A 25,254-nucleotide genomic window follows, 5' to 3' on the forward strand; every position below is an offset into this window, starting at 1 on the left:
AGGGGGAGGTTGCTTAACCCATCCCCAAAATGTCATTGTTAAGGTGGCACTCCCTAAAGCATTCAGGTTGATAATTTCAGAACTGATTTAGGGTCTCAGACCCACAAATCCCATTAGAATGAATGCCCAGCTCCCCTGGGCAGCTCTCTAACACTTTTAATAAAGAGGACTTTTCACCAGGGAAATGAATTCTGGGTTGAAGGATTGTTAAATGTCTGCAGGTCTCAGCTAAGGTTCTGTTCCAGGCTTTGGATACTTTTCAATATTCACTCCTGAAGTCCTTCCTCTGAAGACTCTTTGCTTTCATTGTTCTACAACCCCCTGTGAGTGCTGACACAGTTCAGTATACACACAGGACAGGACTCTTTTCGTTTTAGAAACATGGTCAGAACAACTCATTGATTATCGAATACACCATTTCCTGAACTAACTGCTTTCCAGGGTGATAACACACAGTTTATCAGAAACGATCTGTGATGGGGTTTTGGTTCAGAAAGACTGAAAACTGAATGAGCAATGTTTTTGAAAGTTCTGAAATCTAAAACAAACAGCAGAAACCTTTCAAAAATTACCCTTTGCAAACCATTGCCCCGCTCCCCCACTAGAATAAAAGAGGTCTCGAGGCTCTGCCAGGCCATAAGAGTCAGGGCAGCATCACAGTAAATAAATGGAGGAGCTGCCTCCACTGACTTCTCTTAACTGTGCATTATCTGAAGAGAACACGAACACTCATACATAGTGCTATGCATCCACAAACACTAGGCAAACTAAGTGCCTTTTCCACCCCCACCCCCAAGGGGCAATATCAGAGCTGAGATAAGAGCATAGGAGTTAATCTATTTAGACTATAAACTTTACTTAGATTATAAACCGTGGGCCCCTGGAGGTGCTAACATAACACCAGTAAATAAGAACCGGCATTATTGGCTCTCCCTGCTAGGCCAGGATGCCTCTAGTCATTTTGACATTAAGATTGGCTGAAAGTCTTCAAGATGAAATAGGACCATTAAAATCACAAAGTTGGGAAGGTAACATCTTTATTAATAGCATAAAATAAGCTGTGAAATATGTTCTAATCATCCACCACTTTTGTGCCCCTTTGAAAGAAATTTCTGTCCTATATCACAAGAGTAACTGGTGACATCATTATCCAGAAGGAACTGTGTATAATATTATAACCAAGGCAACCACCAATCAGACTTCAGATCCAGATATTTTACTAAATATAAATAGAAAAAACAACAAACGAACCGTTTTCTCCAAATGGAATGCATGAGGAAAGATCAGCTACATGTGTGTATGGAGTGCTAGAAATGGAGGGGAAATTCCCAGATCAACTCCTTTTGCAGATGAAGGCATGGTACCTTGGGGGGAAACTCTCAGCTCTTTGCAGGAGTAGATGTCATCTTCATGGTCTTCTTTAGATGGTGATAATTTGGCAGGATTTTCATCAGGAAATCCAGCTGCAGTGTTTGTGGCTACAAGGAACAACATATAATTAGACAAGCACTGGCAAGGGGTAAGAAACCACGGCATGTTAAACACAGTGGAGTTGGCTCTGTAAGTCACCTAATTTAGACCCCAATCCTGCCCCAAGATCGGTATGGGCAGACTCTACTGATGGCACAGCACTCCACCCCGACGCAGTGCAGAGCCAACTGTAGGACTGGCACCGATCTGCGTAAAGCCAAGGCACCTGGACACACTCATGCTTTAGAGCGGTCCTGGGCCAAGGCACTTGGATTAGTGTAACCGCACTGCAAGTTATGGAGACAAAAAGATGGACGGTTAAACACAGGCATGTAACGGGGTATATGCACAGGAGCCTAACCTGAGTGCAGAAGGCACATGTTTACGCTGTATTGGGCAGCTAGGGGGAGACACACTCCAGATATTTCCTAGGTGACAGGCCTTCAAAGTCTGACATACTGCAAACTAACTGTATGGAAGGAAATTAAATTGAAGCTCCCAGGGAAGGACCAGAGTATAGTAGGTTAAAAAGCCGTCAAGACTAAATGTGCTTCCGGAAGAGCAGAATGGTGAACCTCAAAGGGGGCCACTGGCTGCCCTGCCTGCTGCCCCAGAGGGACTATGCAAGGTTGCTAAGGATGGCCATTCTTTGGAGTGACGCACTGTTTTCCTGCTGGAAGAAAGCTCTGCAAATCTGGCTCCCAGCCTTTGCTTCCCCCTCCTGGATCACATGTTTTGCGGCTCTTCTCTCCCCTGGAGTAGTGTGCCTGCTTCAGATGAATGGAAATGAATCGCTCTGGAGCGCAGCTCACTGAGGAGTGGCAGACTGCATGGCCTGGCAGTACAGCATACTCACCTGTGGCCGCTCGGTCTGCACTCGGCGAAGGCACTTTGCGTCATAGATCACAGTGTTCTCCGGGATCACTTCATGTGTGTTGATGTTGCAGCAGGCCCCGATGACGCAGCCACTGGTCAGAATCACATTCCGACCAACAACGGCTGCAAAACAGAGAAAAAAACCTTGCCGTGGCTGGAAAGGGGAGAGAGACAATCAAAGCACCCAGAGTGCTGCGATCCAGGACGGGCAATATTCACACACATTCAAACCGTCATCCTGCTCTCAAACACTCCTTTCGCTTGCCCAGCCCTCTCTATCCTGACTTCTACCAGCCTTCATGCCTGCTCCAACAGACCTGCCTCCCATCCCGTTCCCTTCACGTAACTGCACACTGCTCTCACTTCCATGCCCCTGTCTCTCGAGGCAACTCAGCCACTTCCTCTTCCGATTGTGCAGTAAAACTTTCCCTGCGCTGCGATCCAGTCGCAGATTCTCTACACAAGATGCAAAGCAAATCTATTGTATACCACTTCAGTCTCACAGGGAGGAAGCTGCATTCAGTTACCGAGTGTGCACACAGCTGCTCTGGAGTGAACCAATAATCCTGTGAGGTGCGCTCACTGCAGCACCCAAGAGGGGGAGTGCAGCACAGCTGGCTTCATGCTACCTGTGAGCCCCTCCCCAATCCTGGGCACAGCCAGGGTGTGTTCTGGCTCCCAGCAGAACTTAAGTCTTAATATCACTCCCACTTCTCCCTCAGTTACCAATCTCCGTTTCATAGCGGTGCAATTATCAGATGTGCATGCAGGCTGTTCAAGCAACAACCTGGGGGGAGGGATAGCTCAGTGGTTTGAGCATTGGCCTGCTAAACCCAAGGTTGTGAGTTCAATCCTTGAGGGGGCCTTTTAGGGATCTGGGGCAAACATTGGGGATTGGTCCTGCTTTGAGCAGGGGGTTGGACTAGATGACCTCCTGAGGGCCCTTCCAACTCTGATATTCTATGATTCAACAGAAGTTTAGCTTTTATAGACTAACATCCAAAAGTCAAAAGTCATTAGAAAATGCACTTGAAACTCTTTTGATCCCAATTCAGTAGCTCTGCAGCAGGAACGGAAGCCACTGCCTGCATTCAGTCCCTCTTCACCACTTCTAAGGCCAATTAAAGGTTGCTTTCAAATTGCTGGGCTCTGTGCTTTCAAATGGGAATGCTGCGAATTGACTGGAATCACAAGGGTTAGAGATGGTGTAAGCCATTCAATAATGTAATCCACGCCCCCTCAAGGGTAGGGGATAGTCCACTGGGAAAAAAGGTGTGGTGTTAACACCAACATGTTACAATTCTAGTGCAGACAAAGGCAGTTGTAGTTTTAACACATGCTGCTTGGTTAGCTTCCTCACCAGGGTTTACCTTGACCAGCTACCATGTTAAAAACCACCCCTTTTCCCCTTTCCCTCCTACTGTACACATGGCCTGAGAGAAGACAGAACAGTTGCTGAAGCAATGCTGCACTAGATCTTACGCAACAAGCAAGTACATAAACCCCCTGGCTTTAACAGAACACAACATAATGTAACAGGCATCAACCCTGCCAGAGAAGTGTCTGATGATTTCAGCATGAAGACACAACTAGTAACACTCACCTTTTGATTCAATTACGTTGTTATCTCCCATTTTCATTGCTTGTGAACCTACAAGTTATAGTTAAAGAAAATATATAATACTAAGGCCGTGTCTCATATTCCCAGCAACAAATACCCACATAACCCCTCCTTCAAAAAACAAACCCACAACCCAGTAAGGAAGGTGCTCATGGACCTATGCGTGTGTGTCCTGCACTGATTATCATTGCTTAGGCAGGACACTGAAGCTATGGCTATTGTATTCCAACAAGACATGCAGAAAGGCCTATAGTTTGACAACGTGTGGGAAATTACTACTGCCTAATATTTCACCTTTCTCTTTTTAGTCACATTGAATCCAGAAAGATCTTGTGCTTCCTGTGTCCTGAAAGCTAGAAAGCCCCCATGTTATTTCATATAAAGATGGGTATTTTCAAATGACTAACTTGAGTTTCAAATTCAGACCACAAGAGTCGCCCTCTTCTGACTGAACACAAATTGTCTCCAGATCCTTCAACACTGGTGTAAAAATAGATATGTAAGGACTGACACGGAATACAAACAAAACCTTTGGGACGGACACGGAATACAAACAAAACCCTTGGACACAAGTCCGAAATAGGCAGATCATCATGAGATGCTACGTGAGCTAATGGACTGAGGAAGGAACTTCAAAGCCCCAAATTCTAATCCTTGTTCTCCCATTGACTTGTTGTGTTACCTTGGACAAGTCACTTAACTTTTCCGTGTCCTTTTCCCTCCCCCTCTGTAAAAGGGGAATAAAAGTTCACTACCTCACAAGACTGGAATGACAGCTAGTTAACGTTTGTACAGTGCTTTGAAAATATAGAATACTAACATGTTCAAGTTTGCGTTTTACATCACTGCTTAGCAAGGATACAACAGCCAACTTCAAAAACATTATAGGTGCCAATGACCATTGGTTTTGCTTCCACCTCTTCCGTGTCTGGTGAAATATTTTCAGGATAACTGCAAGAGGATTGAAGAATACATTTAGAACTTGACCTTCAAAGGGTAGTGTCTCCTTAGAGATTAAGTGAAAGGAAAAAGTGTCCTTCCCTAAAATCTCTACAGCATTTTAGATTGTTTAAATGTGTAGGATTTAATAATCTCATTTAATTTTAAACATAAGGTTGCTGGTTTACTGGGGGCATTTTTCCCAGCCTGGACAATGAAGAGAGACTAGTCAGTTTCTAGATTCTCATGCAGTTACTGAATCCTGCAGTGCTTAAGATACAAACAGAGCAGAGGAAGGAGAGCTGGAAAAACTGGAACTTTAAATAACCATGGAAACATTTCTAACAAGCTTCCAAAATTTTGTAAAATGTTGTCTTGACCTCAAGCCTGCTGTGAGGGTTGAGATGAACCTCAAATTCAACACAGCAAGTTCAAAGTCAGTTTTTGAATCTCAGTAATGATGAAATATTGAGAACAGAGAAGGATGAAGAGCACTGTTTCCTAATTCATAACATCCTCATACTGCCTCTCAGAGAGGCCATTTCAAAGGGAAACAGAAAGCAGACAATAGTAATTCATTGAGCCCAGCTTTGCTGTGAGACTGCATCTCCACCATACTGCTATGAAGGCAAAAGCTGCTCATGCCCTGGCCCTACCTACACTCTAGACCAGAGGTGGGCAAACTCCAGCCCGCGGGACCCTCCTGCCCGGCCCTTGAGCTCCCAGCTGGGGAGCCCCCAGCCTCTCCCTGCTGGTCCCCCCCCACCCCATCTCCACCCCGAGTGTCAGCTCACTGCAGCCAGCGCTCTGGGTGGCGGGGCTGCAAGCTCCTGCCGAGCAGCACTGCAGTGTGGCTGGCTCCGGTCGGGTGGTGCAGCTGCCAGACCTGCTGCTCTGAGCGGCACGGTAAGCGGGGGGGAGGTTGGATAAGGGCCAAGGGATCCCGGGGGACAGTCAGGGGAGAGGGAGTGGTTGGATGGGGCAGAGTTTGTAGGGGACGGGGGTTGGTTGGTCAGGGGACGGGCGGGTTGGATAGGCATGGGAGTCCTGGGGGGCCTGTCAGGGGGTAGAGGTGTGGACAGGAGTCGGGGCAGCCAGGGGACAGGGAGCGGAGGGGGGCTGGATGGGTTGGAGGTTCTCAGGGGGACAATCAGGGGGCAGGAAGTGGGAGGGGGAAGACGGGGGCGGGGGCCAGGCTGTTTTGGGAGGCACAGCCTTCCCTACCCAGCCCTCCATACAGTTTTGGAACCCCGATGTGTCCTTCAGGCCAAAAAGTTTGCCCACCCCTGCTCTAGACAAATCTCAAGGAACATGCTGCAACGTTTTAAGCTAGCTATTTCAAAAGGGTTGCCAGTCTGGTTTCTGCGGCATCTCTCCCATTTTTATCATGAAGCTGAGGGAAGAATTTTGCAGGCAGATTTTTTTTTCCTAGACAAAGCGACAAATGTGTTTTACAAGCACAAATGGGAATAATCTGGGTTTCTAACACGGTGATGAAGGTTTCTCTCCCTCTCAGGCTGTGTAAACATGACCTTGTGGCTGAGGAGGGGGGCAGACCAGGGTGCGCAATGATAGCAGGACTGGGTTGAGAGTTTTAGGGCCAAATGTTGCATTGAAACCTGGGCCGGCTCTCTCCTGTCCCGAGAGATTATAACCGGTTCCAGACAGCTAATACCGTGCAGCTGTGGCAAGCGTCCCCGCCTTTGGTAAATGAATTAGAGTGACACCTCAGGAAACTCCAGTCCTCTGCTTAGCCCAGAACAGGTACAACACGGGGAGCCACAGCTGAGGCTTCCCACTCACTGCCCCAATCTGGAGAGACGAATTCTAGGGCTAAGAGATAATCTATGTTCTTTCAGTCCCAAGCCCCATGCTGAGACTGCCAGTGATGGTATTAAACATAGATTTTTGTGCCTTCAACAGCATTGTAAAGATTCTTACTAACCCAGGGCCATCCCTAGCCATTTTGGTGCTCTACTCGGTGCCCCCATGGGGGGGCTGTGTATGTGGGGCCTGGCTCCAGGCCTCCACAGGTGGGGGGCAAGAGCAGGCTTGGGGGGCAGGGGAGAAACCACCCCCCAGCACAAGCTGGTGGAGCGGAGCGGGTTGGGGCTGGGTCGCTCCACTCCCTGCCGCCTGGTGAGTGCAGGGCAGGCCCAGCCCGACCCCGCACTCACGGGGCGGCAGGTAGTGGAGTGACCCTGACCCGGCCCCAGCCCACTCCATTCTGCTCCCCTGGCTCCCAGGCTTGGGGGGGCAGGGGAGAAAGCCGCCCCCCCCGCACTCACCAGAGGCACAGCTGAGAGCTGGCGGTGCGGAGGGGCTGGGGCTGGGTCGCTCCTCCACTTACCGCCACCTGGTGAGTGCGGGGCGCCTGACCCCTGCTGCAGTCTTCAGGGGAAGGGCCGGAGTGGGGGCGGAGGCTTTGGGGAAGGGCTGGAGTGGAGGCGGAGGCTTTGGGGCGGAGCAGGGGTGGGAAGAGGCGGGGCAGGGGTGGAGGAGGGGTTGGGGCCATGGGGAAGAGGTGGAGCAGGGGCTGGAGCAGCACGCAGCTGCGTAGGGCACCAGCCCAAATTTCCTGGTGCCCTGCACAGCTGCGTACTTTGCGTATGGGTAGGGATGGCCCTGTACTAACCCATTTATGATCAATGTCTGCTCTTCTATGAGATTGCCTTCACCAATCACGATTGGTCCTGCTTCTGCAATGATTCGCGCTTTAGGGTGAATCACTGTCCTAGGTCCTACAGAAACAAGATAAGTTCGTTACTAGCAGAATCTAAACAACTGATATTACTAAAATCAGAGAGAAGGCCCCAAGCGGGGAAATCATTTGCAGAGGTGTCATATGTGCTTTAACATCACAAAAATTCCAGAAACAAAGGAAAGGGACATGGAAATGACTACCCGAAACACAGGAAAAATACATTTTAACTCAACTGAGAGGCAGGATGGGCTTGTAGCTAAGGCACTAGCCTGGGACCAGATCTGCCAGTCTCCCTGTATGTCTTTGGACTTAGTGAATGAGTATCACCGTTAAAGAATGTCAGAATTCAAAACAAAATCTCAATGTTAGAAACAGTTCAGGCTGTGCTTCTCAAATAAGAATGCCACGCAATCTTAGCCCCGCTCCTATACCTATGGCCTGAATAAATATGCTCACAGCACTATCTCCATCCACAACAGTTTCACTTTATCAGTGACCCCAGGAAAGCTAGACTACTACAACCTGAACTGGGTATTGGGTGGGCTCCATGAAACTCTTTATGGACATACAAATACCAGACTCCTCCCTTGGCCCAAGTTTCTGATTGGCAAAAAGCATACTGAAGGCAATAACTGCTCACTCTGTATTAGAGGCCTAATCCTGCCAAGCAACATACATAGAGAACTGAACCCTACAATTCCAGTGCCCATTACACACAGAGATGGCATGTCTCCATATACAGGAGTCATGTGCCCAGTTCAGAAATTAGAGAATGTGAGAAAAGCAAAGGCCAGGCCCTGATCCTGCTCGCTGTTCTGCACACACACAGGAACCTGCCTGCAGAAAAGCTGAGCGGATTGGGGGTTTAGGACTAGAGATGTATATACCTGAATCAAATGAGAAAAGCAATGTTCTGCGATGCACATTTTTGATACTCTGCAAGAAAAGGTGTTAGGTTGACATCTTGACAGGGCCAGAGTTCAGGGTTCGAGTTCTTGTTTGACAGTGCAAGTTTAATTCAGCATTTCTTGGGTTTCCAATTTAAAACAACAGAACCCCACTAATTCTTGAAAGGCAGACTTCATGCAGATACGTGCGTGCATCCTGAACTTTCAGTAAACAAAGGTTTTCTGTGGGGAATTATACTATGCAAACTGTGGTACCATAACACAAAGAACAAAAAAGAAAATTTAACTCTCACTCCTGCAAATGCTTACATGAGTAACTTTATTCATGTGAATAGTCCCATGGATTTCAATAGGGCTGAGTGTAAATTATGCACGTGTGTATGAAAGTGGAGTTTGAAACCTACCATTTTTCTTCTAAATTGCCCTCTAGTCTAAATCAGTGATTCCCAAACTTTAACAATCTGTGAAACCCATTTCACTAAAATGTCAAGTCTCGCAAACCCCCTCCTAAAAATGAGTATTTCCAGGGATTTTCTCCTTTACCTGAATATAAATTATAAAAACAGTGATCTTAGAAATATAAAATTTGTTTTTATAACATGCTTATTACACACTATTTATTAATTATTTATCATAACAGTATTTTTATTACATTATGAAAATGGCAACACTCTTCCAAGATCTCACTTTCGTAGCTTGTATCACTTTGAATAAGCATGTTATAAGAAGACAAGGCTCCTAGGTTTCATCAAGGAGTATCAGATGTGAAACAGCATGAAGGGATTTAAGAAGCCAACTCAAAGAGTTCCTCCTACACAAGCACTCAGGTCTTGAGCAGTCCAGGCAAACAAATGCACGTTTAACAAAGCTTAAACTTGTTCTTCGTAATAATTTTTAAAACAATACTAGCAGCCTATTTAATTTTAAAAACATCAAAAAATATCCACCTCCCTTTCCATTTCTTATAAGGAGTCTTGAAGTTTAAATCTCTTCACTGTGATAGATATGCTTCCTTTGATCTGCTTAGCTCTTGGAAGGCCAGGGGCTCTGTGCTGCTGGCCCCGTGCTGCCTCGGGTCGCTATGGACAGCTGTCCGCCATTAGGGAATTTTTTCCCGAGAACCCCCTGTAACGGTTCACGAACCCCAGTTTGGGAACCACTGGTCTAAACTGACATATATATTCATGACTTTTGTAAAGGTCTGAGCAGCTCAGGCTGGGAGGGCACTGCAAGGGGGTGCTCTGTGGCAGAATGTCTAATGCATTTCACAGTGAGTCAGATTGCATGTGCCATTCCCGAGGTCTTCACTGTGTCAAAGGAAATATTGATAGCAGTGACGCCAAGACAGAATTTACTGCACTAGTCTTCACTTCTGGCTAGATTTCCACCACAGAAGCCCAAACATTCCAGGGACAACTTACTGGGAAAACACATGGTCTTCTGTCACTAAATCCTGGGTAATTACTGACTACCAGAGATGGGGGGCTTCATTCACTACCTTCTGTTTTCAGAAGCACGGATTCAAATTCAATAGGACAGTGCTTCTGGGGAAGAACAAAACAAAAGCAGCAGCACCGTATTCTCTCTTACCGATAGTTACATCTCCCCTGATTTCACTTTCCACGCAGACGACAGCTCCAGGAGCAATCTTCACACTGCAACCAAAAAATCAATATTAGAAGAAATAAACATAATGCTTTTTAAGGCCAAGAAAGAAACCTAAGAAAAGTGGGTAGATTTGTTCTAACGGATTCCATCTAACTTGCACCTCTACTCTCAACATTTTCACTGAGTTCCACAGTTCAGAAGACCATACACACATTTAAAGGGACACATGAGCGTCCAAATTTACAACTGTATAAACCAATGAGAAAAATCCTCTGGGCTCTAAATGTGAATTTTTAAAATCTCCCACTTTGCCAAGAAACTGAAAGATAAAAAATAGCCACTCTTTCTAAATTCATAAACATTCTGTTTTGCATTTCCTTTTATCTCTGCAGCGCTAACTAAACAGAGATGAGCCAAAAAATCTGAGTCACGTGATTACAGGGAACATTTTGTTCACACACGAAGAAAGGAGACACTGGACTGCATTGAGATGGCATGGGAGACAGCAGAAGTATTTAATATTGATCAGAGTCAGGTCTTGAGGTTATGTGATAATGCAGCACTGCAGCACGCACAGATCGGTTAGGACTGGAAAGGAAGTGAACAAGACAAGAAATGGACCTGAAATAAGTTCACATCTGCTGGCAGGACTGTGGCCAGCCAAACAAAACTATACGTACACAGTGTGTCAGGCCATGCAGTGCATATCTCTGGTGCTCCCCATCCCAATTTCTACCAAGATGGAGAATCTGTATATACAGTTGGGGATGCGGGGGGGGTTCAGGTGCTGTCTAACCTGTGACATTTTAGAAAACCCCATGGAATTTCCTACAGGATGGATGTCTAAGGACACTTAAAGAGAGCTTTTATGCAATAGCTGGGTTATTCTCTCTCTTCCCCACACCCTAATATGGGAGAGACAGTGGGGTGCAGGGGTCTATTTCCTCCCCCTTTTCTTAGCAGGGGAAAGGAACTGTGGGGTGGGACAGATCTTTCTTTAGAGAAAGAGAAGCGAATCGGGTGCTCCCCGGCTAGGGCGCGTCTTCCTCCACCAGCAGGAAGGGCTTGACGCCCCAGAGTTTCTTCACTCAAACACCACCTCTCTTTGACCAGCTTGCATTTCAGACACCCCAGCTCACAGGGCCTGCACTCCCCTTGGCTGAGCAATTTTCCAAAGAACACTGGAAACCTCTTTCTCGGCAAGTCATGTTTCCCAGTCCTTTAATCATCCTCACGGGTCTTCTCTGAGCCCTCCTGAGCGGAGGACCATCTTCCCTGAACGAGGGACGCCAGGACCGGACGCCAGGCAGTCCTCTCACCCCGTGGCTCTCACCCTTCCCAGACAGGCGACTGCACCTCCCTTTCAGGAGCCTGACTGGCCCTGCGTACCCCGAGTTGCCCCTCACTTAGACACGGCTTGCTTGCAAAACCAGCCCGCAGCTGCTCACACGCTGCGGTCCCTCCTATCGTTATAACACACGCCGGCTGCAACATAAGCGTGGCACGGACACTCCCCGGAGCCCGAGCCCAGCGGCCCGGCCGGGAGCGTCGCAGCGTGGGGGCCCCGTGGGGCGTGGGGCCGCGTGGGGCGAGGGGGGGGAGGGGAATGGCCTCGCGCGCGCGCCCGCCCCCCCGCGCTAACGCCGGCCCCGCTCGCGTGACCCCTCCCCCACCCGTCCGTCCCGTGACGCCCCGGGGGCTGGCGCGGGTGACGGAGGCGGCGAATCCGCGGAGCAGCGGCCGCCCCCCCGGGAGACCCAGGGCTGCAGCCGGGGGGGGGGGAAGCGCAGGGGCGGGTGCGTTACGCGGGCAGCGGCCAAGCCCGGGCCGGCAGCGCCTCCCCCCCCCGGACCGAGCCGCTCAGGCGCGCGGCAGCCCGCCTCACCCGCTCTGCGCCCTCTCCGCCATCTTCCCCGATCGGCCAGCGACGGCTCGGCCTGCGCTCCGCGTCAGCGCTCGATCGGCCGCCCTGGCCGGGAGAGGGGCGGGGCCGGTGGTCGCGTTGCGCACTCGCCCCGCCCCCCTCGTGGGCGCGGTCCCGCCCCTCGGCGGCGCGGCCATGGGGGCGGGGCCAACCTAGCGCGCGGCCGGGCCGGGCCGGGGCGGTGCTCGGAGTGCTGCGCTGCAGCCCCTCCCCCCATCCTTCCCAGTCCCTGCCTGCCACGGTGCCCCCCGGACTGTCTCACAGGCCCGGGCAATTCCCCGCGAGCTCGCTGGTGCCACGGGCTAACCGTCCCTGGGGGGGGCTGGCCACAGGACCGGGGGCTGGGGTTCCCTAATCTTAGCTTTTGAAGGATGTCCTGTGGAGGTGCCAGCCGGTGCCACAACTCTACAAGCATACCATGTTTTAATATGTCAATTATGTAGAGCAAACACTCCAAACCAGGGTTTGGCTGATGGCTGGGAAGCTGTCTGTCCTGTCGCATAAAGGAGATTTTTCAGATGTGGTTGAAACCTACAAATGACCCTAAATAAATCAAGTCTAAGGGACGGAAAAAAAAAAAAAACAGGGAACTCACTCCCTGCCATCTTGCTCCTGAGCAAGAATAGCTCCCAGTCCTTTGTTGCTGGCATCAATGTACGCTCTAAAAGGTAGTTCAGAATCTGGATAGACCAGGATAGGCGGTTGTACTAGGAAAAATTTCAGTTCTTCAAATAGAAAAGGAGGACGTGGGGCACCTTAGAGACTAACCAATTTATTTGAGCATAAGCATTGCATCCGATGAAGTGAGCTGTAGCTCACGAAAGCTTATGCTCAAATAAAGTGGTTAGTCTCTAAGGTGCCACAAGTACTCCTTTTCTTTTTGCGAATACAGACTAACATGGCTGTTACTCTGAAACCAGTTCTTCAAATGTTGCTTAACACTACGCGCACCATTTTACCTGGGCAGCTTTAGAAATGTTCCTACCTCCAGTGTTTCTTAGCAATTCATTCAATGGCAGAGCAACTTTAGCAAAGTGCTTAAGAAATCAACAATAACTGACAAAGCCCAAGAACGTCTTCTACTGTAGCAGGTACTGGCCACTCCTCTACCACTTTCAGTTTCTCTGGATCAGTAGCCACCCTGCAGAAGACACTACACGTCCCAAATAGGTCAAATACCACATGCAAGTATTGCAAATGTTCTTCAAGGGATTTTGAATATACAACAATGTCTAGATACAATAAAACGGTATCAAAGTTCTCAGAGTCCAGGCAATGCTTTACCAATCTCTGAAATGTCCCTAGAGCATTACATAACCCAAATAACATTCTTGTAAATTCATAAAGTACCATGGGTGTTACAAAGGCAGTTTTTTCTTGGTCTTCTGGCGCCATGGGAATTTGCCAGTACTCACTTGCTATATCGACAGTAGGAAAGAAACCATTAAGGAATCTTCAGTTTTAGGTAAGGGATAGGTATTTTATGGGTGACTTGGTTCACTTTTCAGGAACCTACACAAAAGCGCAGTTTCGTGTCTTTTGTCTTAACCAGCACAGTGGACACAGCCCATAGACTGTGACCCTCTTTTGTTACGTTAGCTTCCAACACCTCTTTTTATCCTTTCCTACAGCAGCTGATCCAAAGCGAGCGCAATTGCTCACAATCATTCCCTAACTGGAGGATGTACTGCGGTGGGTACGGTGTGCAGTATCTGGGTGGCACACCCGAAATCCAATGGATGTTGTGAGAAAGCTTTTTCATGTTTCTTAATCAATTGTACTTCTTCTCCACAGATGCTGAAGGCATTTCCAAGTCTATTTTCTTGGTCCTGGCTTATGGATCTATCCCACCATCCTGGATCACTGTCTGCAGGTGTCCCACTTCCCCAATCTGTTCCTCAGGTGTCTTCCCAACCTATGCACATCAGATGCCTGACCACATCCCAAGCAAATGCCTTAATACCCGCACCACTGGGCATAACCAATAGCAGATCAGGCCGTTAGGTGCCTAAATCCTGTTGTGGAGCTAACCCTGGGAATGTGACATCACCCTTCCCTGACACCACCTGCCATTGTCTATGCCCGGCATGACTCCCAATCACCCTTCTGCTTCCTCTCCTCCAATGGACCACTGCCGGGCCCTGTGCAGCACCGCGGATCCAGGGAGTGCGTGTTGCTGTGGCTTGGCAGCTGGGGAAAGGCACTGTGATCAGCCCGAGGAACTGCGTAGGGCTCAAAGGGGCACACGGCGATGACACCTTAACTCTACGTTGCCTGGTTTGCTGAGGTCTGTTTTGTTTGCTCTTGGTACGCTCACGTCTATCTGTGTGTGTGTGGGGGGGGGGTCTTTCCTCTGCATGCCCTGGTTTGCCAGCCTTTGAGTGGGGTAATAAACTGTCCTGCTGTGGGAGGAGCACAGGACAGTGCTGAGTGATGGTTATCTTCCCTTCATGGGGGCAAAGTGATCTGTAGGTGAATGAGTAACCACTGGTAAACTGACCCTTAACTTACTGCATACGTGGGGGGACCAGAGAGCAAGTGTGAAAAAGCAGGACATTGTTTTCAGGGTAGGGGGTACAGTTGCCTATATAAGACAAAGCCCCTAATACTGGGACGTCTGGTCCCCCTATATATGTGTGTGCACCTGGGGTTAGTGTTGGTGCAGGGTCCAGCTTTCAGAAATGCCTGACGGTTGCCCCGAAATTCTCAGTCCCGCAGTTGTGTTACCATGACAGGGATGAGAGCACCGGCACATTTATTGCATTGGAATGGCCCTTGGGGACCACGCAGATGGGAAGGCTCCTGCTCCATATTCTCATTTCTCACCTGTGGCTGCCAACAGCTTCCTGCCATCCCCGCATGCTGTGAATCCCCCATAGAAATAAAGGCCTGGCCTGGCCGAGGGAAGCTGGGAACAGCCAGCTCCACTGGCATGTTCCCTCACTCCCTTCGAAAGCATAGTCATTGCTGCCACTTGGAGCTGAGGGATTCTGATGAAGCAGGACATCCAATATCCTTCTGTTACACGCAACAAAGCCAGCTGGCTAAATGCGTGTCCAGGCCTCAGACGTTCCCTGGAGCGAGGGACTCTCAGGACAGCACTCATTGGGAGCAGAACTGTCTGCACCATGGCTGCTGGGTGTGTGGCTCTTGGGTGCACATTTTGGAGCTCTCTGCTATACATTTAGGCCAGTATTTTAAAGCCTAACGTTACACACCTACATATTGAAGGTAAACTGGCCAGGGACACAGCCAAGGCTGCTGTCAATGACCCTGAGATCATGGGAAGGGGAAACCTGAGCGTGAAACATCTCAGGGTGTGTGCAAGGAGCTGTTCTGTCTCTGTAGTGCTCCTGAACTCCTCCTGCAGCCATGGCAGCAGGCCTAGCTCATTTGCTGTCTTTCCACTGGCTCCTCCATACCCTTCCAACAGCTTGAATGTGACACCGTCCAGCTGCAGGGGCGGGGGTATCAGAACACAGAGACCAAGCAAATGCAACTGCCCTGCTTTAGTCGTTGGATAATTGCTGAAGTCATTTCGCCCCTCGTCAAGGTGTTCCAATAGCTTGGTATTTAAGCTACATGTTGGAAAAGAACGCTCTCTTATCTCTGCGTGTAACGCTTCCTGTGATCGAAAAGCAGGAGGTTGCTCAGGAGCTTAGCAGCCCAAATATGAAGCAGCATGTTTTCCATCTGAACACAAGTCCTGGGGTGTCGGCACTTAGCAGAAATAGCGTTTACAAAAACAAAGAGAATATTTTCCTTTTCTTCTCCTTGTATGTATCATGGTGTGCCAGGCCCCCCAGTTCAGATAATCTCGTTTCCTTAGCACGCTGGCTTTGCTCTCTGACAGACACATTTACACTGCTTATCTGGGGTTTGGCTTTAACCCCACCTTCCTGCCCCATATAAAGAGAAGGGGAAAAGATACAAATTTCAGTTCTTCATCTAGGTGCCCCAGGAACTGAAGATCATTGCAGAATTAACTCTCTTGAAAAGCAGGCTCTCAATGGATTGGGCAAATCCGCTTGCTCTTCACCCTCTAGCTTTCTACCAGCTGGTTGCGTTTCCATTTGCCGTTTCCTTTCACTATCTCTGCACCTCTGGGTCTCTCTCGTTAAATGCCAGGTATGCTTTCATGTTTGCTTTAATTCCATGCTTGTGAGCTTTGGTGGTGAATTCTAGTCGAAGTGCAGGTTTCACAGGTGAGGCAATTTTGCTAACCTCTTTCCTAGGGAAGGAGGATGGGTACAGCAAGGGTCTGGGAATCAAAACTCTCTGTATCTACTCATGACTGCCACTGATTCACACTGTGACCTTATCAAAACTTCTCTGTGCCTTGGTTTCACCCCATGTAATTAATGTTTGTAAAGTATGTTGAGATACTTCGTGATTCTCTAGGGCTGGTCATCTACGTATCATTATTTGCATAAAGACCTGCAAGCTACAGTAGATCTGGCTTGAAGATGCAGCAATTACATGAATCCAAATCACAGGTCTTGTTCCAAGGAATCAGTGATGAACTTGTGACCCTCAGGTGGGATTTTCAAAGGCACCTAAGTGACTCAGAAGCACAAGTCTCCCCGACTGGCAGAGGGTCTAGTGTTCCTGTTAGGTGATTTATAAAACCCCACCTCCACAGTTGGGGATGTAGGCAGCAGTCATGGGTTATAATCTGAGGAAAGAATGGGGAGAGGAGCTCAATGTACCAAGTTCACTCAGGTCTTCTGGAGTTAATGGGACCTGCAGGTCAGTCAAGCGATACAATGAAGCAAACGGAAAGCCAGCAGCTGGATACAACAGCATTTGTATGCAACTATATGACGATACAAGGCCTACATTTTCAGAGATGCCAACTGCCCCCTCTCCCACCAGCATGTGATGGCACTGCAGGTCATCAGCACCTTTAGAAATCAAGTCACTTTGGGTTGGATGCCCAGGTTGGACAGTTTGGGCCAAAGGCCAGCCTGGAGAACACATACAAAGTTCAAATCAAAAGACTTCACTGGAGCCCTTACTGTGAATCCACCATGGACTACAGTCCTCTGGAAAGCTGCCTGGCTGACTAGCAGGGCAAACTCACAAGTGGCACCTGTCTCTTTGGGAGGTTGAGAGAGTTCCCACAGGCCCAACGGGTTAGCTCACAGAATGATGGCATCCTCCACCCTGTCAGTCACAGCAGCAATCAGGTTAGATGCATATCTAGGCTGCAGAGATACCCGGCCTCTAAAGGGTGGAGGGACAGGAAAGAATGGGCAACTAAAGCAGAGAAAAGCATAAGACGATGCTCGTGGGTGGTGAGTCCCTGGAGATCAGAGAGCTGGCAATGCTCAGCGCCTTCATGCTTGTGAAGATCAGCAGCATGGTGCTGCATTAGGGTTAGGAAACGAATCTGGAGCAAGAAATATTGTACCAAATTCCCATGCCCTTTGGGGCCCCGGGAGGGCACAGCCTCATGGACCCTCATGGTTTCCCTCTGCCCCTGGGGGAGTGCCAAGCTCTGCCAGGAAGAACGGAGCACAGCAGTGTGGGGAATGTCCCGCCTGCTGCCCAGGAGACACTGGCAGGGGTTTAGAGAAGAGTGTGTGGCCCAGGGGGGTGGTGTCAAACACAGCCGCACTGGCGTGGGGAACTTAGCCTCTGTCGACCCAGAGACGACGTGGTGGCAGGGCTGGCTAAAGAGCAGGGCTATGCTGGTGAGTTTGTAAAGATTTAGAAACAAAATGTACTTAATCCTGAGAATCACCGGCGATTGCTGGCATGGAAGAGCCTCCCAGGAGGGAGCCCAGCAGGGATTGGTTGGAGGTAGGGGAGAGTGCCTGGAGAAAATGCAGCACTTGGCCAGGTCTGCTTTGGGGTTGGTGTGGGGGAATGAGTCTGGAAATGAAGCAAGAGAAAGGCAGTGCCACGAGCTGTCTGGTCCTCAGGCACCCTCTGTTAGACCACTGAAGGAGCACTGACGAGGAAGGGGGGAGGACAGCGGGAGGGGCAATCCATACAAAGGCAAGAAGCTACAGGAGAGGGCAAAGCCAGCCCAGGAGAGAATCTCACCCACCTCACCTGCAGACTGTCGGCCCTTGGTGCTGGGCAGTGCCAAACCCATTGAACCGCCACGGCTTCAGAAAGCCTTTGCAAACATTTCTGATTTCTTCTAGGTACGTCTTGCTCCTGGTGGGAGGCTGCCTTCTAGCGTGTGCTGCCATGGGATGGTATGCCCTGATGCTCTTCATCCCCACCTTCTGCTCCGTGGCCATTTTCCATTCAGTCGGTCCACTGCAGGTCCACACGTGGGCATTTGTGCTCCAGATGTCCTGGCAGACTCTCTGCCACCTGGGCCTGCACTACAGGGGACATTATTTGCAAGGAGCCCCATGCGTCAGGTACCAGGCAGCAATGCACAAGCCCACCTGTTTCCTCAAATGACACAGCCTGGGCCAGATTTTGCATGAAGACTTGTCCAGATTTTTCTGGGCTGTATGGGTGTAACAGAGGAGAATCGGTGTGGTCCCTAGGGGCAGTCATACTCCCGAGGACAGTCCATGTGCCTTAACACCATGCACTCTCTTCTCACATGAAATGCTGCAGCAAGCTGTCCCGGTATTTCACAAAGCTTGTCGTTCCTATGCATGCTTCAGCATTCAAGGGAGATGATTCCCCCCACCGTTTAACGGCCTGGTTTTTGCCTTTTCTGTCTCATGCTCAGCAACTCCCAAAGTCATTAAGGGCTAAAATCAGGTGGCCCCTTCTCCATATACCTTTCCAGATGTGAAATGTTCATGACCTTTCCAGTATTTGCTTGCCAGGCCGGGCGCTCAGCATCCCCCCAGGGCAGCACTGACGGTGATGGACTCACTTCTTATCCATCAGGATGTCAGTCTGCTCCCATCCCTGTCCTGACTCAGCTGTCCCACTTGGGCACCCCACGCTCTGACTACGCCCTGGGTCCGGCCGGCTCCTCCTGGCAAGATGCAGGGACGGTGCCATGCACGTTCAGGGGAACATACGGAAGCAGAGCAGGCCCACTGCAAATAACCAGGCAGTCGCTAAGCATGTTGAGGCTTAAAGGTCCGGGTGTGTGGCGTGGGTATTGAGGTTGGTGCCACTGTAGCTCGCAGCGTCCACAGGTTTTTACAGACATGCAGCAGGGTTGGCTCAGGCACCTGTACAGCTGCCTAAGGCAGGCAAATGGGAGAGGCAGGCCAGTGGTTAGTGGCTGCTTATTAAGTCGTGTTTGCAGCACAGAGAGGGAGGCCAAGGCAGAGCTCCGCCCGCTATGACCTGATGTTTATACAGGCAGGGGTCCAGCCCCATGCAGCCAGAATGCTCCTCAATCCAAGCCAGCACAGAAGGGGCTGATGCTGCAAGCTGCCCCCTTGCAGTGGCGGAGCCGGGACACGCCAGAACCGTGTTCCGGCACTTTCGCAAGGCCATGCCACGTGGAGGAAGCCATGTTGCTCTCCAAATGGCACCCTCCACACAGCGCGACCTTGCACGCAGCACCGTGGGCGTGTTCCGGGAGCAGCGCTGTGTGTCCATTCAGGGCAACACCAGCCCTGGCGAGCACAGCGGGACTCCTATCACAGCCACTCTGCTTGCTCTCTCCCCCCCTTGCAGGTTGACGCTCGCCCTCTCGTCTCTCATGCTGCAGACCCAGAAGGTCACATCGCTGGCTCTGGATATCCACGAAGGGAAGGTGACGATGGGATCTGAATGGGGGGATGGGAGGGAGCCATTGCTGCAGGCACTGCCTCTGTGCAGTTACCTGCTCTTTTTCCCTGCCCTGCTGGGAGGCCCGCTATGCTCCTTTAGGAGATTTCAGGTCCAGATCCAGGGCTCATGCACGTCACAGCCCACGCGTCCCTTGAGGGCTGCAGGCCAGAAATGCCTTTGTGCCCTGGCTCTGCACCTGCTGAGAATGGCTGTGAGGAGCTGCGGAGCCCCACTGGCCCGCCTGACGGACTGCACCGGCTTTGGCTGTGTGTACGTCGTGTGGCATTCTGCCCTGCTCTTCAAACTGGCGTATTACTCCCAGTGGGTGCTGGACGAGGCTCTCCTCAGCGCAGCGGGCTTTGGGCTGGAGCTTGGCCATGCCCCCGGTGCAGAGGCTGCCGGCGGCGACCTCTCTGATGCAGACATATGGACCTTGGAGACCACCAACAGAATAGCCCTCTTCACCAGGACCTGGAACAAGAGCACTTCCCGGTGGCTGAGGAGGCTCGTTTTCCAGCGCAGCCCCGCCCAGCCCCTGTTGGCCACCTTTGCCTTCTCAGCCTGGTGGCACGGGCTCCACCCAGGGCAAGTGTTTGGCTTCTTGTGCTGGGCAGCGATGGTGGAGGCTGATTACCGGATTCACCCTTTTCTCCGTTCACTTGCGAAGTCCTGGCACACCAAACTGCTGTATAAGGCCCTGACTTGGGTCCAGACCCAGCTAATTATTGCGTACATCACGGCTGCGGTGGAGATGAGGAACTTCTCTGCACTCTGGCTGCTGGGTGCCTCCTACAACAGCTTCTTCCCTCTCCTGTACGGTGTTTCACTGCTGTGGCTGGTCATGAGATCCAGAGAAAAATGAGTCTGACCCACACTGTTCTCCCCCCTGCCCCTCCATGCTATTCACCCCGCCCTTTTCAGCAAGAGATTCCAGTGTGGAGAAGTCCATATTCTGTCCTGGGCACTAGCCATGAGTTCGCTGGGGCTGCACAACGTAACTGAGTGTGCAGGATGGCTGAGTGTCTAACTGCACCCCTTTTAGGGGTTCCTCTTAATACAAAACAGAACCTGCTCGAGCCCCAACCCAATAATCTGGGAAAATTAAGCACCACCCCAGGGAGACTCTAAGAGGCGATATTTTCCCTCTCACAAGCAGTGAATCTGTGATTGCAAAGAAAACTTTTAATAAAAAGGGAAAAGGAACCCAGCATTCATTTGGAAAAACACCACAACCATGATTCGAAAGTATGTGCCCAGGAACTAACACCCACCCCAGAGTAGATTGGGCAGTGTCCTTTGCCGCAGGGTCTCCCCTTGCAGTGTGAAAGTCAGATGTACAAACGCTCCTTTAACCTGCCATTCCCCTCCCCCACAAGGCACCCCACTCACAGTTGCTGTCCTTCGTCAGCGAAGACCCAGAGTTCAGAGGTGTGTTCACATGGATTCACTGCGAACCCCCAGCCGGGTAGGCGTTGAGTCACCACTGCAAGTGGCTCACGGCTGCCATTGTTCACTGAGCTGCCACTGCTAAAGTCTGCCGCCCTCCCGCCGCCCCGGCACTATGGGTCTCTCTGCTGCCGCCCTCCCGCCACCACCGCCCCGGCCTCTCTGCTGCCGCCCTCCCGCCACCGCCGCCCCGGCCTCTCTGCTGCCGCCCTCCCGCCGCTGCCGCCCCGGCCTCTCTGCTGCCGCCCTCCCGCCGCCGCCGCTCCGCCCCGGCCTGTCTGCTGCCGCCCTCCCGCCGCCGCCGCTCCGCCCCGGCCTGTCTGCTGCCGCCCTCCCGCCGCCGCCGCTCCGCCCCGGCCTGTCTGCTGCCGCCCTCCCGCCGCCGCCGCCGCCGCCCCGGCCTGTCTGCTGCCGCCCTCCCGCCGCCGCCGCCCCGGCCTGTCTGCTGCCGCCCTCCCGCCGCCGCCGCCCCGGCCTGTCTGCTGCCGCCCTCCCGCTGCCGCCGCCCCGGCCTGTCTGCTGCCGCCCTCCCGCTGCCGCCGCCCCGGCCTGTCTGCTGCCGCCCTCCCGCTGCCGCCGCCCCGGCCTGTCTGCTGCCGCCCTCCCGCTGCCGCCGCCCCGGCCTGTCTGCTGCCGCCCTCCCGCTGCCGCCGCCCCGGCCTGTCTGCTGCCGCCCTCCCGCTGCCGCCGCCCCGGCCTGTCTGCTGCCGCCCTCCTGCCGCCGCCCCGGCCTGTCTGCTGCAACATTAGAGTCTGAGGTTCCACCACTTAACCCCATTCAGAGATTTCAGAGGGCAGCGGGGAACTGCCCTGCTGCTGCGGGCTGCACCATCTCTTTCACTGCACCACCATCCAACAGCAGGTCTAAGGCTCAGCGCCTGGTTATCAGTGATTTCAGCGCTAGTGATCACTGAACAAAACAAGGAATCTCAGCTGTCTTTAAACAGCAGAGAGGAGAGAATCAAATAGTGTCCAGCATTCCTTAAGCAAAGCCCACATCACCAGGCAGGAACATCTGTTGTTCCTGCCTTCTCTTTCCTTTACTGGCATTTGGCATCCTGCTTAGTGCGTGAGATTCAAGTCAGGGTGATCCCTTCAATCAAGGCAGGCTAAGTACACTTCTGTCCCCCTTTACTCATACAATAAGGACGACAACATTTCATTCCCCCTGCACGCAAGTGACTCGTAACCCAACCCCAGCCAAAAGCGATCACTTTGGCAAAGCAGCTCCATCATGCTGCGCACCCAGGTAGTGTGTGACTATGCCAGGGGTTCTCAAACTGGGGGTCGGGACCCCTCAGGGAGTCGCGAGTTGTCAGCCTGCACCCCAAACCCCACTTTGCCTCCAGCATTTATAATGGTGTTAAATATATAAACAAGTGCTTTTAATTTATAAGGGGCTTGCTATGTGAAAGGGGTCACCAGTAAAAACGTTTGAGAACCACTGATCTATGCAAGCACAGGCTGTTCCTGAAGTCTTGTCCCTCAGCTCATCACTAGATGTCCGGGGAGAGCTCATTCAGCCCCCGCTTACATTTAGATAAACCAAAGCTTTCTACTGCCACGTATCTGGTGTTACATATACTGCATGATGTACAATAAAGCCCCTCTGGGGCAAGTGAAGGCTGTTGATAAGAAACTCATGAACCATCAGATCCCATCTTCAGACGCCTCTGGCCATGATGCCACGGACGAGCTAGATCTGTCCCCCTGCCACCGCCCTTCTGTTCCTCAGTAACTCCCCATTCATGACACTCAACCACCCCACCTCAGTCCCCATTACACATATGCTCGTATGCATTCCAGCCCCAGCCCTCCACCTGCGTGTGTGTTTTTGACAGGAGCTAGAGGACTCCTTAGCTGTCTGGCACAGATGGCTCCAAGTCCCTGCTTGTCATGCTAGAGTTAAGGCCTAAATTAACAAGCGTAAGCAGCAATTTTGGGGCCCCAACTTGGGTCACTTTAAAGGGCCTGCGTTTCAGGAAGTGCTGAGCCCCCACCCTCTGAAAACCAGACCCCCAAAACTTGAGGTACCCAAATCATCAGTCACTTGGTCACTTAGACATAGAGAACACATAGTCAGGTCCTGCCATTGGCCTGTTTGCCTGGTGACAGTCCTGCTGTTTGTCTGGTTACCTCACGCTGGTCCTGCCATTGGCCTCTTTGCCTGGGGCTAGTCCTGCTGTTGGCCCGGTTGACCTATGCTGGTCCTGACGTTGCCCTGTTTGCCCAGTGTTGGTCCTGACGTCAACCCAGTCTCCCCATGCTGGTCCTGCCAGCAGCCCATTCATCCCTGGTGCTGGTCCTGTCATTGGTCTGTTTGCCAGGCATGGGTCCTGCCATCAGCCCCATCGCCTCGTGCTGGTCCTGCGGTCAGCCAAGTCATCCCATGCTGGTCCTGCTGTTGGCCTAATAGTCTCATGCCAGTTCTACTGTCACTCCTTCCTCACAAGGTTTTAGCCCCATGTGCCTAGGTGGTACCCCTCTGCTATGGGGTTGCTGATCTTGGGACCCTAAGCCAACGGGGAGCAATCTACTCTAACCCCACAACTGCCCGGCCTCACAGGACCACATGGGTGGTGTTTGGGCCTTCTCCCCAGCAGTCGCCCAAGGAGCCTGCCCTGGCTCCCTCCGTCTCCAGAGGGAGCCACAGCGAGCTGCCTCAGCAACCTACTGCCCTTTGGCAGGTTTCCCTGGCTTCTCCCATTAGGGGCTGCTGCTGGCCCCCTCCAGTACCTGCAAGCCCCGCACCCCCCGCCCCAACTGCTGCTCCTGACAGCTCTCCCCACACCACGCCCCTCCCAACATTCAAGTGGCTACGGCACCCCTCTGGTTTGGCTTGTCTGCCACTCTGCAACGGAGGGGTGGCCGGGCCGGAGCGACCCTACACGCCGGGCCTCAACGGTACCGGTGTGAATCTGTGTCACACCGCTCAGCCACGAGGTGGCGCCGTGTGTAGCCAACCTTATTTAAAGCTAACCTCAGCCCTAGCAGGCAGAGCACGAAAGGGTCTGCTGATGAAGACACCTGGTGTGTATAAGCGAGCTCTGTTACCAGGCCATAGCTGCTACAGAAGCACGTGACATCACCGCGGCAAACCCCCCTACCTCTGGGCAGCCCAGATGCCGCGCTGTGTGTGCCCCTTAGGAAAGGGGCCAGCTAGCTAAAGGCACAGATGGGCTTTGGCCCCGGATAGCCCAGCAGATGGCAGCATGTATCTGTGTGCAGACTCGTCCCAGCGCTGCGGAAAGCCACAGGCGCTGTGCAGGGGAAGTTAGAGCCCAAGCAGTCAGGACCCTTGCAAGTGACATGTGGGGCAGCCAGGGAGAGGAAAGCCACCCCTCAACGCATGGCCAGGGGTCAGGGCTAATGCACACCTCACCTCTCCTCTCCTCCCGCAAATGGCTGCCAGTCTAGGGGCTGTACTGTTGACCAAAGCCCCTCTGCCCTGGCTCTCTGGGGCCACATGAACATGACTGCCCAGTGCCGAGAGTGGTTTCCTGCACCAGCCTGTATGGGGCTGGGCAGGACCAGTTCAAGGAGCGAGCAGTATCCCTGTGTGGGGCGGGGCAGGACCACTCCACTCTGCCACGGGCTGCCAGTCTGGTGTTTACCTGTTCCTGCCTTCTGATCCTCCCTCCTGACTCTTGGTGACTGCCATCTGGTTCCTGCCCTCCGGACTGGGTCTCGATTCTGATCTCCTGGCGCTCCAACCTGGCCTGGTTCAAACGGCTGAGGCTGCTCTGAGGAAACTCCAACAGGGGCAGGATATGGCGACCACCTATGTGGCACACTTCCACCATCTCACAGCAGACACCGAACTCAATGAGGCGGAGCAGCTGGATCAGTTTTGGTGGAGTCCGTGGGAAGAAATAAAAGATGAGCCGGCCCACGTAGGGTTAAATGCCTTTGTGGATCTCACGGTTTGCGCAGAGAACCAGCTGTGTGGAAGAAGAGAATTAAAAGGGGGCTCCCTGCAACCCCCCTCTGCGCATGTTTCTCCCTCAACACGTGCACGTCCCCCGAACCGATGCAGGTAGCTATGTCC

General features: G+C 51.8%; 2 protein-coding genes across 2 annotated transcripts; one reads left to right on the forward strand and one right to left on the reverse strand.

The window, feature by feature from the left end:
• Positions 1-1,020: 1,020 nt before the first annotated feature.
• DCTN6 (dynactin subunit 6) lies at positions 1,021-12,107 on the reverse strand. The gene is made up of 7 exons (XM_077814874.1): positions 12,012-12,107; positions 10,109-10,173; positions 7,542-7,647; positions 4,830-4,918; positions 3,950-3,997; positions 2,327-2,469; positions 1,021-1,478 (listed from the first exon to the last, which is right to left on the reverse strand). Exons 1-7 carry the CDS (start codon positions 12,032-12,034, stop codon positions 1,380-1,382), a joined length of 573 nt encoding a protein of 190 aa, XP_077671000.1. The 5' UTR covers positions 12,035-12,107; the 3' UTR covers positions 1,021-1,379.
• A 3,952-nt stretch (positions 12,108-16,059) lies between these two features.
• On the forward strand, positions 16,060-20,622 carry MBOAT4 (membrane bound ghrelin O-acyltransferase MBOAT4). Its single transcript, XM_077814742.1, has 3 exons — positions 16,060-16,178; positions 18,206-18,430; positions 19,665-20,622. The coding sequence occupies exons 1-3, from the start codon at positions 16,060-16,062 to the stop codon at positions 20,620-20,622; spliced, it is 1,302 nt and encodes a 433-aa protein (XP_077670868.1).
• Positions 20,623-25,254: the final 4,632 nt, after the last annotated feature.

Source organism: Eretmochelys imbricata, chromosome 4, assembly GCF_965152235.1.
Source record: "Eretmochelys imbricata isolate rEreImb1 chromosome 4, rEreImb1.hap1, whole genome shotgun sequence".
In the NCBI taxonomy this organism is placed as follows: Eukaryota; Metazoa; Chordata; order Testudines; family Cheloniidae; genus Eretmochelys; species Eretmochelys imbricata.

What these genes read in the sequence shown, in the direction of transcription:
- DCTN6 (XM_077814874.1), bottom strand. Translation starts at nt 12,034, where the DNA reads ATGGCGGAGAGGGCGCAGAGCGG. An exon ending in GCGGAGAGGGCGCAGAGCGG is followed by an intron (nt 10,174 to 12,011) that starts GTGAGGCGGGCT and finishes TTTTGGTTGCAG; the next exon opens with TGTGAAGATTGCTCCTGGAG. An exon ending in CAGACATTGATCATAAATGG is followed by an intron (nt 4,919 to 7,541) that starts GTTAGTACAGGG and finishes ATCCTCTTGCAG; the next exon opens with TTATCCTGAAAATATTTCAC.
- MBOAT4 (XM_077814742.1), top strand. Translation starts at nt 16,060, where the DNA reads ATGGATTGGGCAAATCCGCTTGCTCTTCACCCTCTAGCTTTCTACCAG. An exon ending in TCTCTCTCGTTAAATGCCAG is followed by an intron (nt 16,179 to 18,205) that starts GTATGCTTTCAT and finishes GATTTCTTCTAG; the next exon opens with GTACGTCTTGCTCCTGGTGG. An exon ending in CAAGGAGCCCCATGCGTCAG is followed by an intron (nt 18,431 to 19,664) that starts GTACCAGGCAGC and finishes CCCCCCTTGCAG; the next exon opens with GTTGACGCTCGCCCTCTCGT.